Source organism: Schistocerca nitens, chromosome 2 (assembly GCF_023898315.1).
Source record: "Schistocerca nitens isolate TAMUIC-IGC-003100 chromosome 2, iqSchNite1.1, whole genome shotgun sequence".
Lineage (NCBI taxonomy): Eukaryota > Metazoa > Arthropoda > Insecta > Orthoptera > Acrididae > Schistocerca > Schistocerca nitens.
The window spans coordinates 523,735,827-523,761,493 of NC_064615.1; the positions used below are offsets into that span (position 1 = coordinate 523,735,827).

At 44.0% G+C, this 25,667-nt stretch overlaps 1 protein-coding gene across 1 annotated transcript in view; it reads right to left on the minus strand.

Annotated features, from left to right (window-relative positions):
* Positions 1–12,560: 12,560 nt before the first annotated feature.
* LOC126235133 (transmembrane protease serine 9) overlaps positions 12,561–25,667 on the minus strand; it is a 47,363-nt gene continuing 34,256 nt past the window's right edge. Inside the window, exons 3-5 of the mRNA XM_049943865.1 lie at positions 24,198–24,531; positions 19,567–19,692; positions 12,561–14,529 (exon numbers count right to left, since the gene is read on the minus strand). Coding sequence (XP_049799822.1) covers positions 14,368–14,529; positions 19,567–19,692; positions 24,198–24,531 — 622 coding nt within the window. The 3' untranslated portion in view covers positions 12,561–14,367. The remainder of the gene's footprint in view (positions 14,530–19,566; positions 19,693–24,197; positions 24,532–25,667) is intronic.

Consider the following 25,667-nt stretch of genomic DNA (forward strand, 5'->3'; position numbering starts at 1 on the left):
ATTTGTAACAATCGGCTTCCTCCTATCTCGGATTATTCTCTATTACTGCTCAATATTGGCAAGCATTTGCTTCAAAACACTTGTTGACGAAAGGAGTGGGTGCGTTGTAGCCTATCACTTGTAAGGAAACATGAAAGCAAGCCGAAAAGACGGGATTCCGTTCACAATACAGTGCGTCTGATATTCTGCGAAGTGCCTTCGACTTGGCCAAAGAAAGGCAAGGAACGGGAGAGTGTGTTGCTGGGTTGCCTTTGCACAAAGTCACCGGAAACAAGAAATATTTTAGAGGTCTGAAATTTTAACTTCTATCTCAGTGTTTTATAGCTCATTACTTTTTGGTAAAGGCAATGGGAAATATTTATTTTACTTTGTTTTTATCAAACTAAAAATTTTGTGGGTACGCCGAGTGCTAGAGCCCCATCACACCCACGTAGTTAGCTCGCTTGCCTCAGAATATATGACAGGCACGCTTATCTATTTAAGTTCTGTTGCGCGAGAAGTAACTGGTTCGGGCTGGAGCCTTATATAGGGAGCATAGCGCGTAACGCTATACTGTTAAGGTCGTCCAATGGGCGCTAGTAATTACTATTGTGTTGTCCTGTGATGACTGGTGGCTACAGGTTCATTAGGTGTTTTATATGATGTTTATCTATCAGTTGGGGTAAAACAGACTGATTGAAACTGGAATTACATGACGTGCCATGTGCAGGTAAACAAGTGCACAAACGCGCACTGTTACGCAATTCACCGTCTCACAAGCATCAGTGAACCGTTGTGTGTGTTCACATCCCTATTTACGCAAGGTGCTTCTTTAAGTGTTTTGTTATTATTGCCGACAAACCGGTTTTTACTTTTTATAAACCTGTGTGAAATTTGCTACATAATATCCACTATGTCAACATGGCACGTGTGATAACCGGACGACTAACGACAAGCTTTTTAAAGATCCGAATGTGACAGTCTTAACTGTTGAAATCCGTCATCAGGAACAAATAGTACTGATTGCTATATTGGCTACCAGATTTCCTTCGAAGCTATATAATTTAACACTGAATTTAAGAAATTTTAAATGTAAAGTTCCTTCAGAGTACCTTCAGAATATCAGGCACTCTCTAATCTTATGATATTCATCTCAAATCTAGCATGTCTTTTGTATTTGAAGGGTGATAAACTGGTAACACTGTAAGCGGGTCGTGGTTCATAAAATGACCTCTGTTACAGAAATGCGTAGGTGGCCACTACTGGCGGATCGTTGGTGCTTGACGTCGCCTCCCTAGCTGGTGGTGTTGCAGTCACGGCAGAATCTCCATTGTAGCCTCCGAGGCTACTGTTGGAAACATGTTCTTTAATAAATGATTTTCAGCTAAATCTCGGCAGTTTATAAAATACCAGCCCCCGACCCCCTCATTCCCGCCCCATCCACCAAAAATCGGTTCAGATAAAAGTGACGGATTTGGCTAAGTTTATTAGACAGCTTACCAATAAGCATCATTTCTTTACCTGCAAATTTGTGAGCGTTTTCCTTCCTCGTTGACTTAACTGTATTTCTGTTCTGTTGGTGGAATTACTGGCGGCAATTACTAACAGGCAGTTGAAGGTGGCGTACCGAACTGTTAGCAGTAAACGCATTCCAGGCCAGTGGCCGGATCTCGGATCTTTCCGGAATGCAGTTTGAAAGTTACGGGCTTTTTAATGACTGACTTTTGAGATGTGAAGCTTAGCCCTGTCTCTCAGTCCAAAGCGACGCTGGCGACGTGTATTTAACTGATTTCACATGTGTAGCTGTGCAGTAATCCGTGTCCGCCAATAAACGCTCCCAGTTAAACCCGTGGAGAAGTGCTTGCGTCTATCCACACTTGTGTTGACCCATTGTGCCTTCCAGAATGACGAGATCACCCAGGGAATGCCACGAAAACATTCCCAGACTGTAGCATTCCTTCATTTGCTTGTGGACGTTTCACACCGTACACGCCGACGGCCGTGTGTTCGGTGGAGTACAAAACTTGATTCATCTGAAAAGCCTACCTGTCGCTACCCAGCGGACGTCCAGTTCCGGTACTGGCGTGGAAATTCTAGCCTCCGTCGCCTATGATCACCAGTCAGCGCGTGTGTATGAACAGGGCGCCTGCTGTGGAGGCCCATACGCAGCAACGGTCGTTGAGGAGACACTGTCGGAAGCTCCTTGTTACGTTGCGTGGTCAGTTGCTCAACAGTTGAACATCTGTTCGCCCGTGTGCACCTTCGCAACCGTCGTTCACCTCTGTTATCTATGATCCGATTGAAACGCCTGGTTAAATCCGCAGGACAGAACGGGTAGTTGGAATTGTGGAAAGGGGCCAAAAATGAGCGGCTGTCAGTTACACTCGGAAACATATAAATTTATTTAGTTGCCCAGACATTACAGTGCAAATTTCCGATCTTAACTATCGACTGAATATGTCACACAATCTTATGGCTTAAGGGCACAACCGCTTTAATTTTTAAAACGGCTCTAGGCCCATGATTCAAAACACAACTACAATAAATTTTTACAAGGCAGAAAACCCAAGGCTTTATCTTTAAATAACTTTTTTTTAAATGAGACTGCAGGCCCAAATAATGTAAGATTTAACAAGAAAGGAATTTTAAATTTTAAGACGGCTGAAGGCCCATGATTTAAAAACACAACTACAATAAATTTCAAAGGCAGAAGGCCCAAAGCTTTATCCTTAAATAATTTTAAAAAAGGAGGCTGAAGGCCCAAACAATGCAAAACTTGACAAGTAAGGAACCTTCAATTTTAAAACGGCTGAAGGCCCATTATTTAAAACCCAACTAAAAGCATACAGATTCAAACCATCGGCCATGAGCGATTAAATTACACAAACAAACACCAATAAGAAAAGGCAGTACAGCCAGCGGCGCTCAGAAGTTTCCGAGGGTCGGTCTGCACTAGAAATATTAACGTTCGCATAGGGGAGACAGGTAGTTGGCCTAACTATATCCGATCCGCCGGCAACCCAACCAACCAAAGGACCCACCAACAAGACGACTTGCTTTCCACGTGACCAGTACCCAAGGAATTCCAAAGCCAAAACGTAAAAGGCATAGCCGCCCACAACCAAGTATGCATAAGCTGTCAAAACCACACACACGTGTTGGACAGCGACAACACGGTGAGGAAAAGACACTGCCTGAATTTTACATCAGCGGCCAGGGCAGATAGCCGAAACGCTAACGGCCACAAGGCAGAAAATTCCGCTGGTACACTTGGACTTCAAATAACCAAAATACAGGGTGATTCAAAAAGAATACCACAACTTTAAAAATGTGTATTTAATGAAAGAAACATAATATAACCTTCTGTTATACATCATTACAAAGAGTATTTAAAAAGGTTTTTTTTTCACTCAAAAACAAGTTCAGAGATGTTCAATATGGCCCCCTCCAGACACACGAGCAATATCAACCCGATACTCCAACTCGTTCCACACTCTCTGTAGCATATCAGGCGTAACAGTTTGGATAGCTGCTGTTATTTCTCGTTTCAAATCATCAATGGTGGCTGGGAGAGGTGGCCGAAACACTATCTTTGAAACGAAAGATTCATCTGTTTCCATTTGAGCAAGGATAAAATCACAGAAATCGATTCTTTTAATCTTATCAGCTGCAGACAGTGCTTGAACCAATTTCAGACGATAAGGTTTCATAACTAACCTTTTTCGTAGGACTCTCCATACAGTTGATTGTGGAATTTGCAGCTCTCTGCTAGCTCTGCGAGTCGATTTTCCTGGGCTGCGAACAAATGCTTGCTGGATGCATGCTACATTTTCATCACTCGTTCTCGGCCGTCCAGAACTTTTCCCTTTGCACAAACACCCATTCTCTGTAAACTGTTTATACCAACGTTTAATACACCACCTATCAGGAGGTTTAACACCATACTTCGTTCGAAATGCACGCTGAACAACTGTCGTCGATTCACTTCTGCCGTACTCAATAACACAAAAAGCTTTCTGTTGAGCGGTCGCCATCTTAGCATCAACTGACGCTGACGCCTAGTCAACAGCGCCTCAAGCGAACAAATGTACAACTAAATGAAACTTTATAGCTCCCTTAATTCGCCGACAGATAGTGCTTAGCTCTGCCTTTTGTCGTTGCAGAGTCTTAAATTCCTAAAGTTGTGGTATTCTTTTTGAATCACCCTGTATAGTTAAACTCCGCCGGATGGTGGCCAAACTTTCGCCAACTCGAACACTCGCTGTTGCTCACGGGGATACCTCCAACAGCCAGTCATGAAAACCAGCGGCACAATGTGAACAGACTGGCTTCGGAAATTAAGTCACCACTCAACTTTGATGTCCTGGGTCGATGAGCCACGAACCTCGTAGCAGTCGGAACAGCCCCCACTCACACTGACACTGCGTAGAGACCGCCAGCGGGCCCGGGCCCGGCCCACTGTGCCGTGCGGAGATTTCCTGGCTGATCCACACCAAGCGACCGACTCCCACACATCATCACGGAGACAGCACTAAAATAACTGAGCAGTCGGCTTCACAAGCTGCACACTGTTTCACGAACACTTGCACGAAGGACTAGGCAATACTAACGTGCAATAACAAGGACGAGTCACGAGTCGGCACACGCAGGCAACCCATAAGCGATCGCCGGCCAACATACACGTCGTTCGACAAGACGACCGACCGACGACCAACCAAGGTGGTCCGCACTCAAGTGGTATCGGCAACCGTCGGGCGAGTCATGGCTGTCCGGACCTCACTGCAGCCGCGCCCCGACTGAACTTCTGCCGCGCCCTAAGTCAAACACTACCAGGTCCGAACTGCACTGCTAGAGCCTCGCAACTCACTGGCAGATCCGAACTAACTCCGAACACACGATAACCGGGAAGTAAAAGCAGTCAGCAAAGTTAATAGGCCAGGGTTTATATCGATAAGTGCAGCTGCTGCTGCTCGCGGGCAGGCAAGGCGGCAACTCAGTGACACGAGTAATTGAAATCAACATAACTAGGTGGTAGTACAGTAGAAACAGGACGTCAAATGAGATATGGCTCGAACACGAGCCACGCACGGCTTGCTGTTGGTGCTCTGCAGTTGCCTCGGCGACGGTTTTCGACAGTGCCATTTTGCCAAGAACAGCATAATTTAACCATGGGCGTCACGCAAACAGTTTACAAAACTAGCTGTTTTGGAAATGCCTCCGCTCTCGACACGAAAGCCAATGATCATGCCCATTTGGACGTTAGATAAATCGCTCCATCTCAGCATAATGTCTACGACTGCACTGTTTGCCGCGTCCCCCCTGGCAAGCTTTATATACCTTCCACTGCTAGTGCTGCAATCTGCGGTCTTCAAGTGATGGTTGCACATTGATATATAACATAAATTGATGTAACTGGACTGTGCAGTTCTCCGGAACCTCTCTTGGGGAAATTTAGAGGACTTGTATTTGATAAAAACTGTGCGATGACTATGGTGACAAAATTGTACAGCTCGCGTGGGATAATGAGAGTAAGACAAGTGTGACTGGGCCGAGTACAGGCTTACCCAGGAGCAGATATAGATTCAGATCACAGCTTAGTAATGATGGAGGGCAGGATGAAGTGCAACAAACTACCCAGGGAGAATCAATGCGCAAGAAAGTGGGATACACATGTGTTAAGGAATGAAGAGATACGCTTGAAATTCTCAGAAGCTCTAGATAATGCGATAATGAATAGCTCAGTAGAAGAGGAATGGACGTCTCTAAAAAGGGCAGTAACAGATGTTGGAAAGAAAACCATAGGTACAAGGAAGTAACTACGAAGAAACCATGGGTAATGGAAGAAATACTTCAGTTGATCGACGAAGGAAGGAAGAAAAAAATGTATAGAGAAATTCAGAAATACAAGTCACTTAGGAACGAAATAAACAGGAAGTGCAAGGAAGCTAAGGCAAAACGGGAGCATGAAAAAATGTGAAGAAATCGAAAAATGAATGTCGGAATGACGGACTCAGCATACAGGAAGTCCAAACAACTTTTGGTAAAATTAAAAGCAAGGGCAGTAAGGGCAAGTGTGCAATAGGAGTTCCACTGTCAAATGCAGAGGAGAGAGTGGAAGGGGGAAAGAGTACACTGAAGGCCTCTGTGAGGGGGAGGACTTGTCCGATGATGTTACAGAAGTCAATAGGGAAGAGTTAGGGGATCCAGTTTTAGAATCGGAAATTAAAAGAGCTTTGGAAGAGCTCGAATAACGCAGAAGCGATAGATAACATTCCATCAGAATTTCTAAAGTGATTGCGGGAAGTAGCAGCAAAACGGAAATTCATGTTGGTTTGTAGACTATATGAGTATGTCGATGTACCTACCATTAGACTTTCGGAAAAATATCATCCACACAGTCCCCAAGATGGCAAGAACTGACAGGTGCGAGAATTATCACACGAACAGCTTAACAGCTCATGCATCAAAGTTTCTGACAAGAATAGTATACAGAAGAATGGAGAAGAAAATGGAGGATGTGTTAGATGACGATCAGTTTGACTTCAGGAAAGATAAAGGCACCAGAGAGGCTATTCTGACGTTGTAGTTGCGGATGGAAGCAAGACTAAAGAAAAATCGAGACGCGATCATTGGAATTGTCAAACTGGAGAAAGCGTTCGACAATGTAAAACGGTGCAAGATATTTGAAATTCTGAGAAAAATAGGGATAAGCTATAGGGAAATACAGGTCATAAACAACACGTAGAAGACAAGGGAGAACACTAGAAGACCAAGCACTAAGTGCTCAGCCGCCCGCTGTGGCCGAGCGGTTCTAGGCGCTTCAGTCAGGAACCGCGCGACCGCTAGGGTCGCAGATTCGAATCCTGCCTCGGGCATGGATGTGTGTGATGTCCTTAGGTTTGTTAGGTTTAAGTAGTTCTAAGATGTAAAGGACTGAAGACCTCAGATGTTAAGTCCCATAGTGCTCAGAGCCATTTGAACGAAGTGTTCGGATTAAAAAGGGTGTAAGGCAGGGGTGTAACCTTTCGCCCCTATTGTTCAATGTATACATTGAAGAAATATTGTCGGAAATAAAAGAAAGGTTCAAGAGTGGAAATAAAATTCCAGGTAAAAGGATACCAATGGTAAGATTCGCTGATGGCATTGCTATCTTCAGTACAAGTGGCGAAGAATTACAGGATGTGTTAAAGGAATTAACAGCCTGTAACACTTATTTTCGGCTTATTTTGCATCTGCATTGATGTTCCTATGTCAGTTAGTAGTATTGCTTATATAGAATGTTGTATCTATCATGGAAATCCTTTGACTATGTATATATATTTCAGTTATGTGAACTTTTGAACGATGTTGTTTAAACTGTGCTTGTGAATTTAAATAACTACTGGAATAATAGTTATATAATGTACTGTAAATAACTTGGTCTATAGTTAGGGAACATAGGGTTGAATGCAAAAGATGTGAGGAAGCCCCGCAGCTACGGAAGTAGCCTGGCGGAGTGGAAAAGGTGTGGTTGGCGCGCAAGTGGCAACTCGTCCTTTGTGACTGGTAAGGAGTCTGGGGTGAGCAGTGCCGTGGTTAACACCTCGCTAGCAGTAGCGGATCATTGTGGTTCATATTCCTGGAGTTTTGAGGCCAGAAGAGCTTAAGGGCAATATCTATGGGCCTCGGATGCTGCATTTTGTGACAGCAGTATGATGGCATGGTTTTTGGCCTATAAAAATATAATTCCGTCGCCAAGAAGATATGCTATGACTGCGTCGCCGCCAGGTTAATGGCCACTGCAAATTGCGCCACTAGTGTCACCAGCTTTCCACTAAATTGTTTATATTTGTCTCTCTGTAAATGGACCAGATATTTGTGAAATTTGGTTGATTTTAATAATGATCGTGGGGTTGCTAAAATCTCTACCTTACACCCTTGATTATCCCAAATCACAAACCTGCACAGGAATCCTATCTTAATGAATTTAATTCCGAGTGACCTAATTTATTATGAGAAAGAGGTTGAACTTGAAGTTAATGTTGTGTTGTCATTTGCACAGCAATTATATGTTTGAGTAGGTCAAAAGACTGCTTATCAAAGCACATTTGTTACTTAAAGAATTATAGCTTGTTGTGCTTTACCTAATTAATAATTAATGGTAAGAATACTTACCATTTTTCATACATACTGGTGTAGTTTTGTTAATGAGCACGGTTCTTCAAATCATGAAAATTTAAGGGTCTTCATGTACTAGACTAGTTAGTTCATGAAGCAATATAAAGGCTCCTTCAGAGCCAGTGTAGTTAGATTTCCATTCTGTTTAATTGCTTTAAACCGAGTTACTGTGTTTTCTATTCTAATGTAAGCTGGTTAATGCACAGGCATAGAGACCCTGTACTAAGCAATGAAGTTATAGGCTATGATCTTTAGCAGATCCCTGATTTGAAAGTCAAAATAATTTCAAGCTTTTCCTTGTTCCGTATTGCTACTAGATTCATGTGTGTCGGTATTTGGTTTTATAAACTGTTACACCTGGTTCATTTAAGGCACGTGTTGTTGAGAGGCATATGTTACTGTTTACTATCTCACTGGTCATTTGTTTGTTAGTAACACATTTGTCTGCAAGGTTAGGTTACTGTGTAGGAACAGCCATAAGGAAAGAGTTTAGTGTGTGTGTGTGTGTGTGTGTGTGTGTGTGTGTGTGTGTGTGTGTCAAGGAAGGTTAAGTTAGCCTTAGCACTGGCTTCTGCTTTATTATTTTGCGTGACACATGAATGCCTAATTAGGCTGGCGACCGGTTTTAATATGTAATGTTACAACTTGCTTTTGTGCTGGGAGAATGTCTGTTCCTGACCCACCTGTTTACTGTTGGTTATACTCTGCTGGAGTGTTCCGGAAACGAATCCCAGTTTGACTGTTCTGTTTGCATTAGGTTATATCACGATCGCAACTTCTTGAAAATTCCTCGCAGAGGTGTAACGTTAGCATCGATTGCCGTTTTAAGGTGGTCAGTAGTACCGTTACAAGCCTATTGAGTACAGAATATGGATTGAGTACATCGAAGAAAGCCGAACGCAACGAGAAATAGCAGAAATGAGAGTGGCGAGAAACGTAATACCAGGATTGGTGATCAAGAAGTAGAAGTTAAGGAATTCTGCTACTTAGGGAGCAAAATAACTCGTGACGGGTGGTTCAAGGAGGACGTCAAAAGCACACTAGCAATGGCAAAAAGGGTATTCCTGGCCAAGAGAAGTCTACTGTTATCAAACATAGGTCTTAATTTGAGGAAGAAATTTCTGGAAATGTACGTCTGTAGTGCAGCATTGTATGGTAGTGAAGCATGGACTGTTGGAAAACCAGAACAGAAGAGAATCGAAGCACTCGAGATGTACTGCTACAGACGTATGTTTTAATCAGGTAGACTGATGAAGTAAGGAATGACGAGGTTTTCCGCTGAATCGGCGAGAAAGGAATACAGGGAAACCACTGACAACAAGAAGGGATAGGATGACAGGATATCTGTTAAGACATTAGGGAATAGCTCCCATGATGATAAACTGTAGAGGAAGAGAGAGATTGAGATAAATTTAGCAAATAATTGAAGACGTAGGTTGGAAGTGCAGCTCTGAGGTGAAAAGCTTGGCGTAGGAGAGGAATTCGTGACGGAACGCATCAAGTTAGTTAGAAAACAGATGAATCAACAATAAATGCATAAAAAAAAACTGGGACATGTAGATAGTCATTTTTCTCTCCCTCAATAAGCAGGTGGAATAGGATAGAACATATTGGTGAGAAATACCGTGGCTTGAGAAATATGTATGTAGATGCAGAATTACTTCTTCATATTACATGTACCACACTCTTTCTTTTGAAATTTATTACACGTTATTGCCCATATCGTACGTTTACCAATGTATTCATTAGTGTTTATAGTTTTAAGATGTCCTTCAGGTGATTTTCTTGAAGGGAAATATGGCCACCTTGGAATCCTATTCCTGTTTCTGAAGTATATAAAATGAATGAACAGATCACCTTTCGATTAATTTAATCTGGCGACCTGCTGTCCATGATGTCACGGTTTTCAATTCAATCATTTGAACGAAACACACACTATGACTATTTTAAAATCAAGGAAACAGAAAGTTTTCTGTTGATCAAGTTTGCATCTCATTGAAGACATGTGACAGGTGCCAACATAACAGAAGACAGTTTTGATAGCGAAGTCATCTCTATCCCAGGCGGAGAAAGTTCCACCTTGACTTTAATTAAAAGTACAAGGAACTTGAATTTAGTGAGAACGACTGTTTAAGTATACATGAAGAGGTAATTCCTATGGTGTAGTAGTACTATTACTAATGTTAAATAGCAAATCGTGGTAGAGTGAGCCTGCTGTCTCCTCCCACTCCTCATTCATTCCCACATCAAATAGTTTCCTCTTATTCCTGGTGTCTGTACCTAGAGGCCTGCACTAATGTTTAAATAGTACATACTCGTCGCCATCCACTTCTTCGAGGCCTTCTGCTGGCGACCGCCGGCAGCGCCACTAGTTCCACAGTTCGCCACTGCGGCCCTGCTATAGTTGCCGAAACTAGGCCAGCGATAAGCGGAGCCCGCAGCGACCCAGTTGGCGGGAGGCCCTGGGTTCGGCTCCTGCTCATACGATTCTACCTGATATACCGGCTTCCATATTTACTGTAGACAGCTCAATACAGAGAAAGCGTTTCCTGTATCACGAATGCAAAGTGTCCCGTCTATCAGTGGTATCAGAGGCCTGACTGGCGTATTTGTGATACAAACTGGGTTCGCGTAATTATTACATTTGTTGTCTCTATGAATCAAGCAAAGAATTAAGTGTGTAGTGCTACAAATTTGTATTCTCGAATACTGATTTCATTAGCTGTTTGGATGACGTCAAAGGAAAAGACACATTTTGGAAAACCATCAGAAAAAGTTAGATTTATAATCATAAACATTTTTTATTAATTTGAAGAACGACAAAGAATACAATTTTTGTTCACATAGCTTTCGAAATAATATTTCATCTTGCAATAATTTCGTTTTAAAATGTGATTGAAATACAAGAGATACGTATAAGATATGCTACCCGTGTAAAATTCAGAATAAACATGGATTATGCAGCAGAAACCCGAAACACATCATCTGAACTTTTGTATTTATGTTTTGCGCTTCATATACGAAAATGTAATTTACATAGTCAGTTGCTGGTTCACTTTACTAATAATATTTTTCTTTGAAATCTTTCATCGTCACGAGGCTAAGATGGTGCAGTTGAAAGTAATGATAAGGACAGTTCCAAAAAAAGAATACAGACATTTGGGAAAAGCTTTCGACTTTGGCATTCGGTGTAATGTTATGCATTTCCTGTTACAGAATCCATGTTACTCAGAATTCATTGATGATATATTGGCACTCTAATGACTAGAAACGCAGTGACGCATGATAACTGAGTGTTGGTGTTAAGTCACAAAAAACGTCTTTGACATAACTTAAGTACCAGTAAACTCAGTTATTTTAGGATAGCGATAGCTGTAAGTTTCAGTACAGTCTTACGTCTTTTCTGCTTCATCAGGAAGTGGTAAATAATATTCAGGTACAATGTAGCCTAGATAATAGGTTCAAACAAAAAATGTAGCTTTACAAAAATATTCTCCTCTTAGATTTCAAAAAGCATCGAATGATGTTAACTTCGCAGAATTTTGGGTGGAATTATTTAGTTTTAACAAACTACTACCCTTATATTAGTTTAAGAACAGATCATTTGTCCTGTCTTTGACATTTTAGTGGTCAATAAGAGATCTGTTTACAATATGAATCAGTAGTGTTATTTGTGTGGAAGACATCAGTACGTTAAAAAATTGAGATAGTTTTTCGCATTATAATATACTAATTACCTGAAGTCTTTTAATACTACCCTGTGTGCCCGAACAATTTCAGTGATGATTTTCCAAGTCCCAGACATAAAAATTGCGTAGAGTATTTGGGTCCACTCATATTCTAATCTCGTTTCCAAAACTCTAAATGGAACTTTCACCCATGAATTCAAAGAAAATTTCTTATCTTAAAGCTTATAGATATATACTGCTCCTAAAACGTAGCTTTAATTAATAAATACCAATAAATAATGATAATGAAATGCATGATGAAGACGGATTCACTGCGACACAACAACATAAAAAGAAACAAATGTTGCTGAAACAGAGAGGACGAAGTAGTGCTGTGTTACATATTCGAAGGAAGTTAACAGAGGCTATCAGTTCAGGGAGACACATCTCGTAGCAGAAGAACGCTTTCCTGCAGACCTCACAAAAAATGCCTAAGAAGGAATATCATTACCATGTACTGTTGGAGGACTATTATTTTTGAGGCAATCTTTAGGGAATTTTAGTGAGCTCTGGAAGCTTGTGCGGTTTTACGTGTTTGAAATGCCGTCGGAAACAGCTGTGTCAGGAATGACCAACATCTTGGTCGGAGGTCGAAAATTTCAGACATGCAATAGGAGAGAGCTCTGGCACTTATTACGAGGTGGTACGAAATTGAGGTTTTGTGTGTGTGTGTGTGTGTGTGTGTGTGTGTGTGTGTGTGTGTGTGTGTGAGAGAGAGAGAGAGAGAGAGAGAGAGAGAGAGAGAGATAGAGAGAGCGAGAGAGCGAGAGAGGAGGGGGGAGGGGGGTGAGTTGAATGAGAGAGAGTCTGGCATCTCGCCGAGATAGAGCTCATTACAGTTTGATTTAAATTAGTTGGCATCTGAATTTTAAAGTGCCGAAGTTGCGACGTTGTCCCGACAAATATTGTCACCAGGTAGGCGCCACAGCACTCCACTTTAAGTGGTGATAGACAATCGCTTTAATCTATTAAACTCGCGTAAGGAAATTCACATATGGCATAGGCCACTGTAGTGACTAAGGAAGTCTAAATTTTATTCTTATTTTTAATTAAAGCTAGAAATATGTTGGGGGCGGACACTGTATACTGAATGAAAGCAAAAATGGACGCTTGACGCTTGTAGGTAGGCGAGAGCGACAGCCGCAGACCTGGCGCCGTCCTGACGCACAGAGGCCCACGAAGAAGGCAGGCCATATCGCGTACATCACAGCACGAGTGCCAGTGCTCTCCGGCGGAGAGCGAGTAACTGTTTCAGAGGAGTTTAATAATTCCTGACGGCGCGTTTAAATACGTGCAAGCTCTCTTTTTCACTTACATATTGATTTCTTGTGGGCCCTGCACGGAGCATAGCGATCACGAAGTGCGACGGACAAGCCGAGTAGTATGACGTCACAGATTCGATGAAGGGCCCGTATTTCTATTGAGCCCCGCGTTGCACCACCTGACTTTACTGGTCCCGCGGCGGATCAGCACCACCTTAATGTTCTGTTAGTGTTGGGCGGACCGCAGCTGCTATGAGCTGCCTAAAGCGTTTTGCGCGCAAGCGTGGCTTCGGCCCCCTCCGGAAGATTTCAAATGCCTCTGTGAGGCCTATATAAGTGAAACACTGTGCCGGCTACTGCGCTCAGTGGCTTTTACTCCTGATGATGGTGGCGGGGACAGTCGTCGAAAGCTGGAGTGTTTTATTTGAAGTTTTGCTGCTTGTAAACCGAGAAGTTTTAATTCACAAATAAGTTAATTTTTTTTATACCCGGTAACAATTTCCCGTCTGGAAACCAGCTTTAAATTTATTCCGTCACATCTCGTAAACTATTTAACTCGATGAAACACTATTTTGTTTTTGCTGATTACGAAAAGACCGGTCTTTCCAAAGTTATCTACGGCATTTCTTTGGTACGTACAAGCTTTGGGAAACGGCGTTTTCTTGCGATTATATTAGTTTTTAACGTGAAACAGGTATTAAGTTTGAAGTCGCTAAAAAATCTGTAATTCGTATATGGTATAAAATACCTATAGTGACTCTAAGGGTGTCAAAAATATTTTTTTCATTTTAATTAGGGACGGAGTTAGTTTTTTTTCGTGGAATAGGCTCATTTTCGTATCCGTGTAAGTTTTCTACTTGAGAATTGATAAGCATTATACTTTACGCAGAGGAAGTGGCCATAATGCCAGCACAGCTCCCACTGGTGTATTGCTAGAGGTAGCAGACTAGCACGCTAGCTGTCAAACGCCAACTACTTTAAATCGGTCTACAGAGGGCTGGGCATTAGAGGGAATAAGTGTGGAGAATAATGACGTAATCCACTTCCGAAGAATGGAGACTATTTCGTTAGAAAAGGGGTTCTCTATCGAGCTGATGTGCCTGATTGTCCTTTAAGATGACGCAGAAGAAATGAAGTTTCCCGCGCGACGGTCGCGCCGCCGCAGCAGATTCGCAGCGCAGTCAAGTCCTCGGCGGTCCGGCACCTGTCAGTGGGTCCCAGCTGGTGGAGAGCGGCGGGGGCTAGGGCTCGCGCACGTGCTCCTGTATCCACAGGACGTAGTCGGAGAGGCGCGTGTAGAGGCCGGGCAGGCGCGGCCGCGCGCACCCGATGCCCGTCGACACGATGCCCACCACCGTGGTCAGCTCTCCGTCCGCCACCATCAGCGGGCCGCCGCTGTCCGCCTGCAACGCAACGGTCCTCTCACAGTCCTTACCAGCCAGAGAGCCTTGTCGCTCATATAGCTCCGTAATTCACTACAACATACATCTCATACTGTTACATACACTACTCGCCATTAAAATTGCTACACCACGAAGATGACGTGCTACAGACGCGAAATTTAACCGACAGGAAGAAGATGCTGTGATATGCAATTGGCGACGGTGGCGACACCCACAACGTGCTGACATGAGGAAAGTTTCCAACCGATTTTTCATACACAGACAGCAGTTGACCGGCGTTGCTTGATGAATCGTTGTTGTGATGCCTCGTGTAAGGAGGAGAAATGCGTATCATCACGTTTCCGACTTTGATAAAGGTCGGTTGTATACTATCGCGATTGCGGTTTATCGTATCGCGACATTGCTGCTCGCGTTGGTCTAGATCCAATGACTTTTAGCAGAATATGGAATCGGTGCGTTCAGGAGGGTAATACGGAACGCCGTGCTGGATCCCAACGGCCTCGTATCACTAGCAGTCGAGATGACAGGCACCTTATCCGCATGGCTGTAACGGATCGTGCAGCCACGTCTCGATCCCTGAGTCAACAGACGGGGACGTTTGCAAGACGACAACCATCTGCACAAACACTTCGACGACGTTTGCAGCAGCATGGACTATCAGCTCGGAGGCCATGGCTGCGGTTATCCTTGACGCTGCATCACAGACAGGAGCGCCTGCGATGGTGTACTCAACGACGAACCTGGGTGCACGAATGCCAAACGTCATACTTTCGGATGAATCCAGGTTCTGTTTACAGCATCGTGATGGTCTCATCCGTGTTTGGTGACATCGCGGTGAATGCACACTGGAATCGTGTATTCGTCATCGCCATACTGGCGTATCACCCGGCGTCATGGTATGGGGTGCCATTGGTTACAACTCTCGGTCACCTCTTGTTCGCATTGACGGCACTTTAAACAGTGGACGTTACATTTCAGATGTGTTACGACCCGTGGCTCTAACCATCATTCGATCCCTGCGAAACCCTACATTTTAGCAGGATATTGCACGACCGCATGTTGCAGGTCCTGTTCGGGCCTTTCTGGATACAGAAAATGTTCGACTGCTGCCCTGGCCAGCACATTCTCCAGATCTGTCACCAACTGAAAACGTCTGGTCAATGGTGGCCGAGCAACTGGCTCATCACAATACCCCAGTCACTACTCTTGATGAAGTGTGGTATCGTGTTGAAGCTGCATGAGCAGCTGTACCTGTACACGCCATCAAAGCTCTGTTTGACTCAATGCCCAGACGTATCAAGGCCGTTATTACGGCCCCCGGTGGTTGTTCTGGGTACTGATTTCTCAGGATCTATGCACCCAAACTGCGTGCAAATGTAATCACATGTCAGTTCTAGTATAATATATATGTCCAATGAATACCCGTTTATCATCTGCATTCCTTCTTGGTGTAGAAATTTTAATGGCCAGTAGTGTATTTCTCCGGAAACACTGATCTGACGATACCGCTCGTCTGCTTTGACCCTGGACGTCTTCACAATGGGAATTCAGATGTCGGGTAAGTTTGGGTGAATCGGGACAGCGGCTGAATAGGGACAATTTTTGAATGTCTGTTTACCAGTAGAAATGGGCTGAAACTACACTTAGGTGACAAAAGTCATGGGATAACGGTATGAATACACACAGATGGCGGTGGTATCGCGTACACAAGGCTTTGCGTTGGCGGAGCTGTCCTTTGTACGCAGGTGATTCACGTGAAAAGCTTTCCGACAGGAATCAACAGACATTAAACGCAGTGTGTTAGTTGGAGCGAGACGCATGCAACATTCCATATCGAAAGTCGTTAGGGAATTCAGTATTACGAGATGCACAGTGTCAAGGGTGCGCCGAGAACACCACATTTCAGGCATTACCTATTACCGTGGACTACGCAAGAGAGCAGCGCATTTTGATTACATTCGTCAGAGCTAACAGGCAAACAATGCGTGAAATAAGTGCGGAGATCAAAGTAGGATGAACGACGAACGTATCTGCTACGACAGTGCGGCGAAATCTGGCTCTGATGGGCTAAGGCAGCAGACGACCGACGCGAGTGCCTTTGCTAACAGCGCGACATCGCCTGCAGTGCCTCTCCTGGCCTCGTGACCATATCGGTTACACCCTAGGCTATTGGAAAACCGTGGCCTGCTCAGCTGACTCCGGATTTCGGCTGGTAAGAGCAGGTTCTACGCAGAGTAGGAGAGGAAAATGAATATGTGGAAAATGTTGACAAGGAGGAGAGACAAGATGACAGGATATCTCTCAAGACATCTGGTACCACAACCAGACAGAAATTGAAGTACATCCAGAAAATAATTGAGCACGAAGGTTGCAAGCGCTCAGAGAGAGAGAGAGAGGAAGAGAGAGAGAGAGAGAGAGAGAGAGAGAGAGATCGTAGGTTTCCAATGTTGCGCAGGCCCCACGAAACCATGGACCTGGGTTGTCAACTGGGCTCTGTGCAAGATGGTGATGGCTCCATTGTGATGTGGCCCGTGTTTACATGAAAAGCACTGAGTCCTCTGGTAAAACTGCTGAACTGATTGACTGGAAATGATTATGTTCGGCTGCTTGGACAATATTTGCAGCCATACAACGATGGTGCGTTGTCATCCATAAAAATTCCGTGTCACCTTGTCACAATTGTATGCGATTGGTTTAAAGGGTGAACAATTCGAGCAAATGATTTGGACAACCAGATCGCCCGTTACGAATCCAATCGAACATTTATGGCACATAATCGAGAGGTCACGTCGTGCACAAAATCATACACCGGCAACACTTTGGCAATTATGGACGGCTAGAGAGGCAGCATGGCTCTGTATTTCTGCAGGGGAGTTCCAGCGTCTTGTTGAATCCACGCCACATCGAGTTTCTGCAATACGCCGGGCTAAAGGAGGTCCACCACGTTATTAGGAAGTATCAGATGACTTTTCTCACCTCACTGTAAGAAGTTGTTTCCATCCCCAGATTATTGTCTGGATGTATCAGAAAACTACTTGACAGAGTGTGAGTCTAGTGTCATATTCTTAATTTCTCACAACAAATATCAGGTGTTGAAGGTAACACGAACAGAAACTTTCGATGTCCGATATTTTGTTCTTTAAATTTAATATAATTAGTTAACAGTTACCCTTATTATGTACTCGTTTGTGCTACATTTTAAATAAGGTCTGAAATGAAGTTATGGTATTCTCCTGTTCATGGGAAATGGTTTCAGTGGTACCAACCTCTGTACACTAAAACACTACTTTTTTGGTGAATAGGGACATTGTATTAAGGATGAATAGGGATGACACATCTTGATTTATTTTTCACTGTTCTCTCGCAGATGGGTAATGATAAAGGTGGTTGGGCTGAAGATGATATGCGCAAAACTATGCGCATTCCACCAAGAGAGGAGCATACGCCGTGCTGAATAACTATTTGGGGTGCCTCGGTCATGTCTTCACCATCATCGACAAAGTGCTAATGATCTACAGCTTAAGAAGAAAGGTGGCCAAATTACGTTTACCGTCGAAGAAGAAAAGCAGTTAGAACGAATGCTTAGGTTGTCCGCTCGTAGTTCCGGAGTGGATTCTAACGTCGTAATAAAAGCGAAACAACATGAAATGACAGGAATTAATTGGGAGTGTCCACAGCAAGTGGAGATGTAGAAGAAACGGCAACAATTGTTTACCAAAAATGATGAAATAAACACTTTGTTTCATATTCACGGTAACTTGACTGCGATGGACACAAATCATGGTACGGAAAGCACCACCAAAACATTACAGAACCACCTTCGGCCTAAACTACACCCACCAACAGGGTTAAACACGCAACTGGTCCATCGCTGCACTAGATACCTTGCATAATTTGAAGAGAGACAAAATCGCGATTCGTCGGAGCACACTACACGCCTACAGTCAGTTAACGCCCAGTTCCTCTGTTGCTTGGCCCACTGAAGGCGCGCAGCATTTGGAGCCACTGCGAGCAATGGCCTTTTGGGAGATACCCGACTCAAAATAACGATTGCTCGGAATTCCATTCGCAATGTTCCCTCCGACGCTGATTGAGATGACCTGCATCCACTAAGATCAGTAGCTCCTGTCGGGTTATTATTGACTAGACATGACTTTCTTGTCAACTGGGAAAACCTGCATTTGCTATGCAAACTCTGATCATTTCTGAACAAGAGAGTCTCTGTTTCAGAATTTGTTGATGATGCTCAGAATGCTTGAATATACAGAGTATCTAGTTCCGTTAGGATAGCTTGTGTGACATTCCAAACTGCATTGCTATCTCGTGGCAAGTTGTGGCGCTACGATCTTTGAAGTTTCAAAACCAACTGTGTAGAAAGTCAAAACTCTAACATTGATTCGACCAGAATACCGAGATCCAGGTTCCTTCTTGCTCCTCCGTGACGACACCTCAGCTACAAATCGAACACTGTGCATGTGTTTTTGGCCAGAAATGGATCACAGTCCTGGATCACCCACTGTATTCGCCCGATTTGGTCCCAAGCGACTTCTGGTTGTTGCCCAGACTGAAGTTGGCAACGAAATGACATCGCTATGACGCAGTTAAGAACATCCCATAAAATTGTACCGCACTTCTAAATGCGACTCTAAAGAAGGACTACAGTGACTGTTTCAAAACAGTTTTAAAGCGATTTCAGCTGTGTTTTGATTCAGTAGGAGACTATTTTGAGTGAATACAGTGATTTTGTGAACGTAATCCATGGCTTATTTTTCATAGCCACAGTCCTAACGTAATACATCGCGTATTTTTAACTTTGTAAAAGTAACAGTCGTTTTTAGACGGTTTTTTTAGCTCTATTCTATATAGCTATTGCACTATTCGTTAATTTCTCCTCAGTTACCGCATCATATTGGTTGAGGTAGGCCTTAGCCAGCCTGGTATATATCGTTAAGTAATAATACATAATAGTTTTTTTAACTGTAGGACATTGGTTTGTGCTGCAGACCGCACGCACCGGGATATCACCAACACACTCACCCAGCAGGAGTCTTTGCCTCCGACTTCGAAGCCAGCACAGATCTGCGAGTCCAGTATTTTGGTCTTCTTGCCTTGAGATTTGTACCAATCACGGCACTGCTCGTTGTCCACTACTTGCACATTCACCTGAAATGGAAATTTTGTCATTCTCAAGAGGACAAATGATGAAAGAGATGGACATGCTAACGATTTGTTACGCCCCGTTCGAGAAATAAACTACTTTTTTTGCTGGATGTAGACAAGATTTTACCAAGAACATTTACTTGCGAAAAATTTGTTAAATGTCATAAAAAAGCACAGTCTGGTAATGAGTTCCGAAAACACTAGCTGTCGAAATGTACAACAGTTTTGAGGAAATGCTAAATCTTTAAAAGTATTGATTACAATGTGACTCCTTTAGTCCCAGAAATGAAAGTTGTACGTAGTATTTTGAGTCTCTCTTATTCTAATCTTGCTTTTAAAATTCCAAATGAAAAATATAAATGCTGTAATAATTTTAAAGTTTACATATCGCTCCTAAAGCGAAGCTTTAAGTACTGGTCGTTAAAAAAGTGTTTTGTATTTTGAGAGGTGGTAATATGGACCAATACAAGACAAAAATATCCATAAAACCTGAGTCAACATCCATACTTTAAGAGCTCTGAGTACTTATTCATCTTCACTATTATGAAATATCTCCTCTAATGCAATCTCTTTGTTGTTACCAACGACCTGAAGGATGCAGTAAACAAATGAATGTGTCTGTTTACTATTAGATGCGACCTGAACTCGTGAGCCATCCTAAAGGAGGTGCTGTGTACAGTGTCCATAAGAAGACCTGCTTCTGTCCGATGTCTCAGCGAATCACGCCCTCCTGGAAGTCTACGAAGTGACCGCCTTCGTCTCTTGGCACTTTTACGCGCTGCTCAACAAGTTGACGAAGGCTGATTGAAGCTGGACCGCTGACATTGCTGCAGTATCGTCCGAAATGTTGTGCCGCAGTTCTTGAAGACTATGAGGGTTGTTGCGATACACCTTAGACTTGAGGGCTCCCCACACAAAGTAATCGCACGTTGACAGATCAGGTGACCTGGATGGCCAGCTACGGCCGCGACCAAACTGACCTCTGCTAACAGCTCAGTCAGGCGTGAAGATTGTGAAAATGTGCTCCAAGATTCGGCTGGCTGTATGGGCTGTTGCTTCATCCTGTTGGGGAGTAGTTATGAGCATATATTCACGTCCAATCGTATCCACTCTGCCAGGGTACTTATGTGTTACACCCTGTACATATTAATGGGGCTTGCATACACCAAAGGTTATAAGTGTCCCCACAACCAAAAATCCAAAAGATTAACATCGGGGGAACGAGCTGGCCGACGTGCAGGACCTACCGAAGAATCCATTGCTCATTTCACATTTCACGAACTTAGCAGAACACAAACCGGCTCCATTACGACTAATGTATGCGCTGCATTTACCCGGAACCGTGAATACGCCTTACGTATTAATGCTAACGGATGTTTACTGCTTTCTGGCTCTGAGCACTATGGGACTTAACATCTTAGGTCATCAGTCCCCTAAAACTTAGAACTACTTAAAGCTAACTAACATCAAACACATCCATGCCCGAGGCAGGATTCGAACCTGCGACGGTAGCAGTCCCGCGGTTCCGGACTGCAGCACCTAGAACCGCTCGGCCACCGCGGCCGGCTTACTGCTTTCTGTATCGACGGTCAATAGCAGAGGAATCTGTCAGTGTCTGTTTGCTGCATTCCGTAGGTCGTTCGTCACAGTTACGAGCTTGCAGTAGAAGAGATGTATTTCACAGTAGCGAAAATGTACAAATGGTGATAGCTGTTACGGTATGCATTTTGGTGGCCATGTTTACTGGACATTTATGTCTTGTTTTGGTCTATGCTACCACATCTAAAAGTAGGGGATACGTTTTTAACACTCAATATAACAGCAAGTAATGATAATGGAATGTATTATTAGACAGGTTCACTGCAATACCAATAATTTTAGACGTAAGTATAGTAGCGGAACTCAGAGGAAACTATGCTGAAAAATGCTCTAATCACTACCAAATGATATCATATAATGCCTTTTGTTTCGGCGAACAACGAGAACATGAGACAATTCAAGCATTCTACGTAAGGTATGCAAATAAATATTAACTGCTTAGGTGGGTGCCTGTCATCTTTCTAACTACAACATTTCTCAATAACTGCTTACATGGCGTGCCGACAGTGCTGCATCAAGGATGTCAGAAATGACCACAAGCAGCTACTTAATTTCTGTGGTGTGGTGGCATTAGATATTATCTACTGAACTTTGTGATGCCAATCTAGGAACTATTTGATTTCGGAAGTAACCTCATGACTACAACTGTTAGAGGAATTTCAACATATTACCGACTACCGAACTAGAAGAAACATAAGGCAGCAGTTAGGTGCTTAGCCGGCCGAAGTGGCCGTGCGGTTAAAGGCGCTGCAGTCTGGAACCGCAGGACCGCTACGGTCGCAGGTTCGAATCCTGCCTCGGGCATAGATGTTTGTGATGTCCTTAGGTTAGTTAGGTTTAACTAGTTCTAAGTTCTAGGGGACTAATGACCTCAGCAGTTGAGTCCCATAGTGCTCAGAGCCATTTTTTGAGTTAGGTGCTTAATAGGGTCAAGAGCGTAGATTTAGACAACAGGAAAAGAAGAAAGTGAATTGAGGTGGAATAATATAAAAAAAGTTTCTCAACAACCATCTTGCTTTGAACTTGTGTGAAATGTGTGAACCAGTCTTGACATCACCAACACTGAATAGGATAACACAAGAATTTGGATCATATGGGAGCCCAATCGAGGTGATTCCACGGACTCTCAACTGGCTTTAAATCCGCGGTGATTGGTGGTCAGAAAAGTACAGTAAACATATCCTGGCGCTCTTCTCACCACGCACGTACACTTCGAGCTGCGTGAAACGCTGCATTGTCCTGCTGGTAGATGCCATTATTCCGAAGAAAAACAACCTGCATGGCGGATGGGCATGGTCTCAATGATAGATGCATACTTTTCTAGATCCACTGTGCCTTCAACAAAGACGAGATCACCCAGGGAGAACGTAACGAAAACATTGCCGAGACGATAACGCTCCCTCCTCAGGCCTGGATCCTTCCGAAGATTGTTACAGGGTGGTTCTTTTCACAAGTTTCATGCCGTACACGTCAAAGGCCACCTGTCCGATGGAGCATAAAACGTGATTCACCTGGAAAGGCGGCCTGTCGCCACTCAGTGGACGTCCAGCTGCGGCACTGGCGTGCAGTTTCCAGCCTTCGTCACGATGATTAGCAGTCTGCATGGGTGATTCAAGCAGGCGCCCGGTGCAGATGCCTGTAACCAGCAACTTTCGCTGAACGGTCATTGAGGAGACACTGTTGGTAGCGCCCTGGTTCAACTGGGCAGTCAGTTGCTCAAGTGTTGCACGTCTATTCGTCCGTACGGATCTCCGCAGCAGCCATTCGCCCCTGGCATCTATGATCCTTGGTACATCACATTTGGCTCGGCGCCGGTTTTGGACTGCGTCATTTTGCCATACACGGCATAGTTTATCCACGGCAGCATGCGAACAGTTATAGATTTAGCCATTTCGGAAATGCTTCCACTCCCGGCTCGAAAGCCAATGATCATGCCCTTCCCGACGTGAGATAAATCGCTTCGTTTCACGTTACAACGACTGCACTGTTTTCGGCGTCCTCCCGACACGCTTTATATACCCTCCGCTGCTAATGCTGCCACTTGCCGTGTGTGAATGGTTATTGCATGTTGAAGTGGAATATAGGCAGTGGTCACAGTGTGAGAGGACCGAGTAAACAAATAATAAAGTGTTGTGTACATAGTTCCGCGTAGTCAGCGCGTACACAACTTTCCCAATAGAGCGCGCCCCGCTAAGCACAACAGCGCAGGCGCAGCGCTCGTCCGTCTCCGCACTAAGAGATGGCGCTGTCTTAGAGACGGACAAAATTCTGCTTCCGCCGATCCGCGTATTAATATGTAACGCAGCCAATGAGATTGCTGCTAACGTAGAACCTTTCCTCCTCGCGGATCACATTTGCGCAGTGATACCTGAACGCACGAGGTATTATAACGAGTGTACAGACCTCCGATTAGTCAGTCTGCATTTGTCTGCATTAGTCTGCAGTCAAGTTTCAGTCTGCGCCTAATAAGATTATCATATTCCTGTACATAGCCATGAAGAGAAATGTATAGACACTTTGTCAAGTATCAGAGATATGTGAGAATAAGATTAACGTACCAAGACCAAAAGAACTTCAGATTGTCAATTGTAAATAGCATCCAGAACCAAGTTAAGTAGTTTTTAGGCTTGTTATTATTTTAATAAATGTGTGTGAAAATTAATCAAATTGGTCACCGTCAATCTGCTACTCTAAGCGTGCAAGTGGCATTTCTATCGTCTGACCTAACGGCAGAAGATAAACGCGCCAAGATAAGACCACGAGACATATTGCTGACACTCGCCTACTTCGTTAGAGCGACAAGTCAAATAATCTGATGGTGTGTGCACCGAAGGTCTTACAGTACGCACACCACAATAAGTAAGTGTCGTAATAGTGTAGATAAAAGGTATAGTGAGGGAAGTGCTGACCTTCTGCAGGACGTCCGCGCGCACGCCCTGGTTCTCCTGCATCCAGCCCCAGCCGGCGGCCGTGGCCTCACGGCCCGAGAAGCTGGAGGACCCTGGCGACCCGGAGGGCGCCGGCAGGCAGGCGGGCCACGCCGAGTCGGGTCGCCAGCGCACCTCCGCGGCGAGCCGCAGCAGCGCCACGTCGTGCGCGAACTTGCGGCAGCGGTAGCCGGGGTGCACCAGCAGCCGCTCCACCGCCAGCGCCGGGCCGCCGCCGCCGCCACGGTGCGCCGCCGACAGGTCGTGCGCGCCCACGGAGACGCGCACCTGCGAGATGGGCAGCTCCACGCTGCCGCTGCACCGAGCGCGCACCCCGTTAGCACTTTCTGTGGTCGCCGCGCGGCGCACATAGGGGTATTTTGCCCTAAAAGCTGGCCCGAAGTCCACTTTCCAAATGCGAGTAATTCCTAGAATGCGTAGCCTCCTGCTGTAGTCTGATCGGTGGGTATTGCTGAGGCAGCGTGTTATTTGCTTATTGTGCACCGATTCGTGGTAGAACTTGTCTGTATTTACATCTGGCTTGCAGTGCCTCTGAAGCTCTTCTGCTGGCTTAAAATCAATCTGTGTTTGTGAATGTGTTAAAGGGTGTTTTTGCTTTGAAGTGTGGTAAAAAGAAATATAGATTCCGAAGATCCGGGTATGTACCGTTATTTGTAATTATTTTCATTCTTGTTATTTACTACTTTTATTGGTAATCTTTTTCTTAGTTATAGCTTAGGGTGTTTCCCTGCATATTTGTTAATACAGTGTGATAGAAAAAACATTCCTCTACTGGAAATTTAAAGAAGTAGCCGCCGAAAACCGCAGTATGATTTTTTACGATTATTTTAAATTAATGAGTTGTCAGCTATAAACAGTGTCTTCCTCATAATTATGAAAGCAGTTTGTTTTCATCATAGGTTCTTCGACAGTCAAAATTATCACAAGAAAAGGTCTTTATGACCTTATGAAGAAATGTTCCGAAAAAGAGTTTGTAAAAAGACTGGATTTTGTGGAAAATTACATATCGCCAGATCCTACCGTCGCTGATGAAGAAAATAAAGGTCTTAAAAATAAACTGTTTTACATAAAGTCACACCTAAAAAACGACGATCTGCTTCACACAAAATTGAAAATTTTAAATGCCGCGCGGGATTAGCCGAGCGGTCTAGGCCGCTGCAGTCATGGACTGTGCGGCTGGTCCCGGCGGAGGTTCGAGTCCTCCCTCGGGCATGGGTGTGAGTGTTTGTCCTTAGCATAATGTAGGTTAAGTAGTGTGTAACCTTAGGGACTGATGACCTTAGCAGTTAAGGCCCATAAGATTTCACACACATCTGAACATTTTTTTGAAAGTTTTAAATGATCTACCCAAAAAATAACTACAATTAGCTGCGAACTACCGTTAAAATTTCATGTTTGCAAAACTCGAGTTGGTAGGCAGTCGAGAGGGTT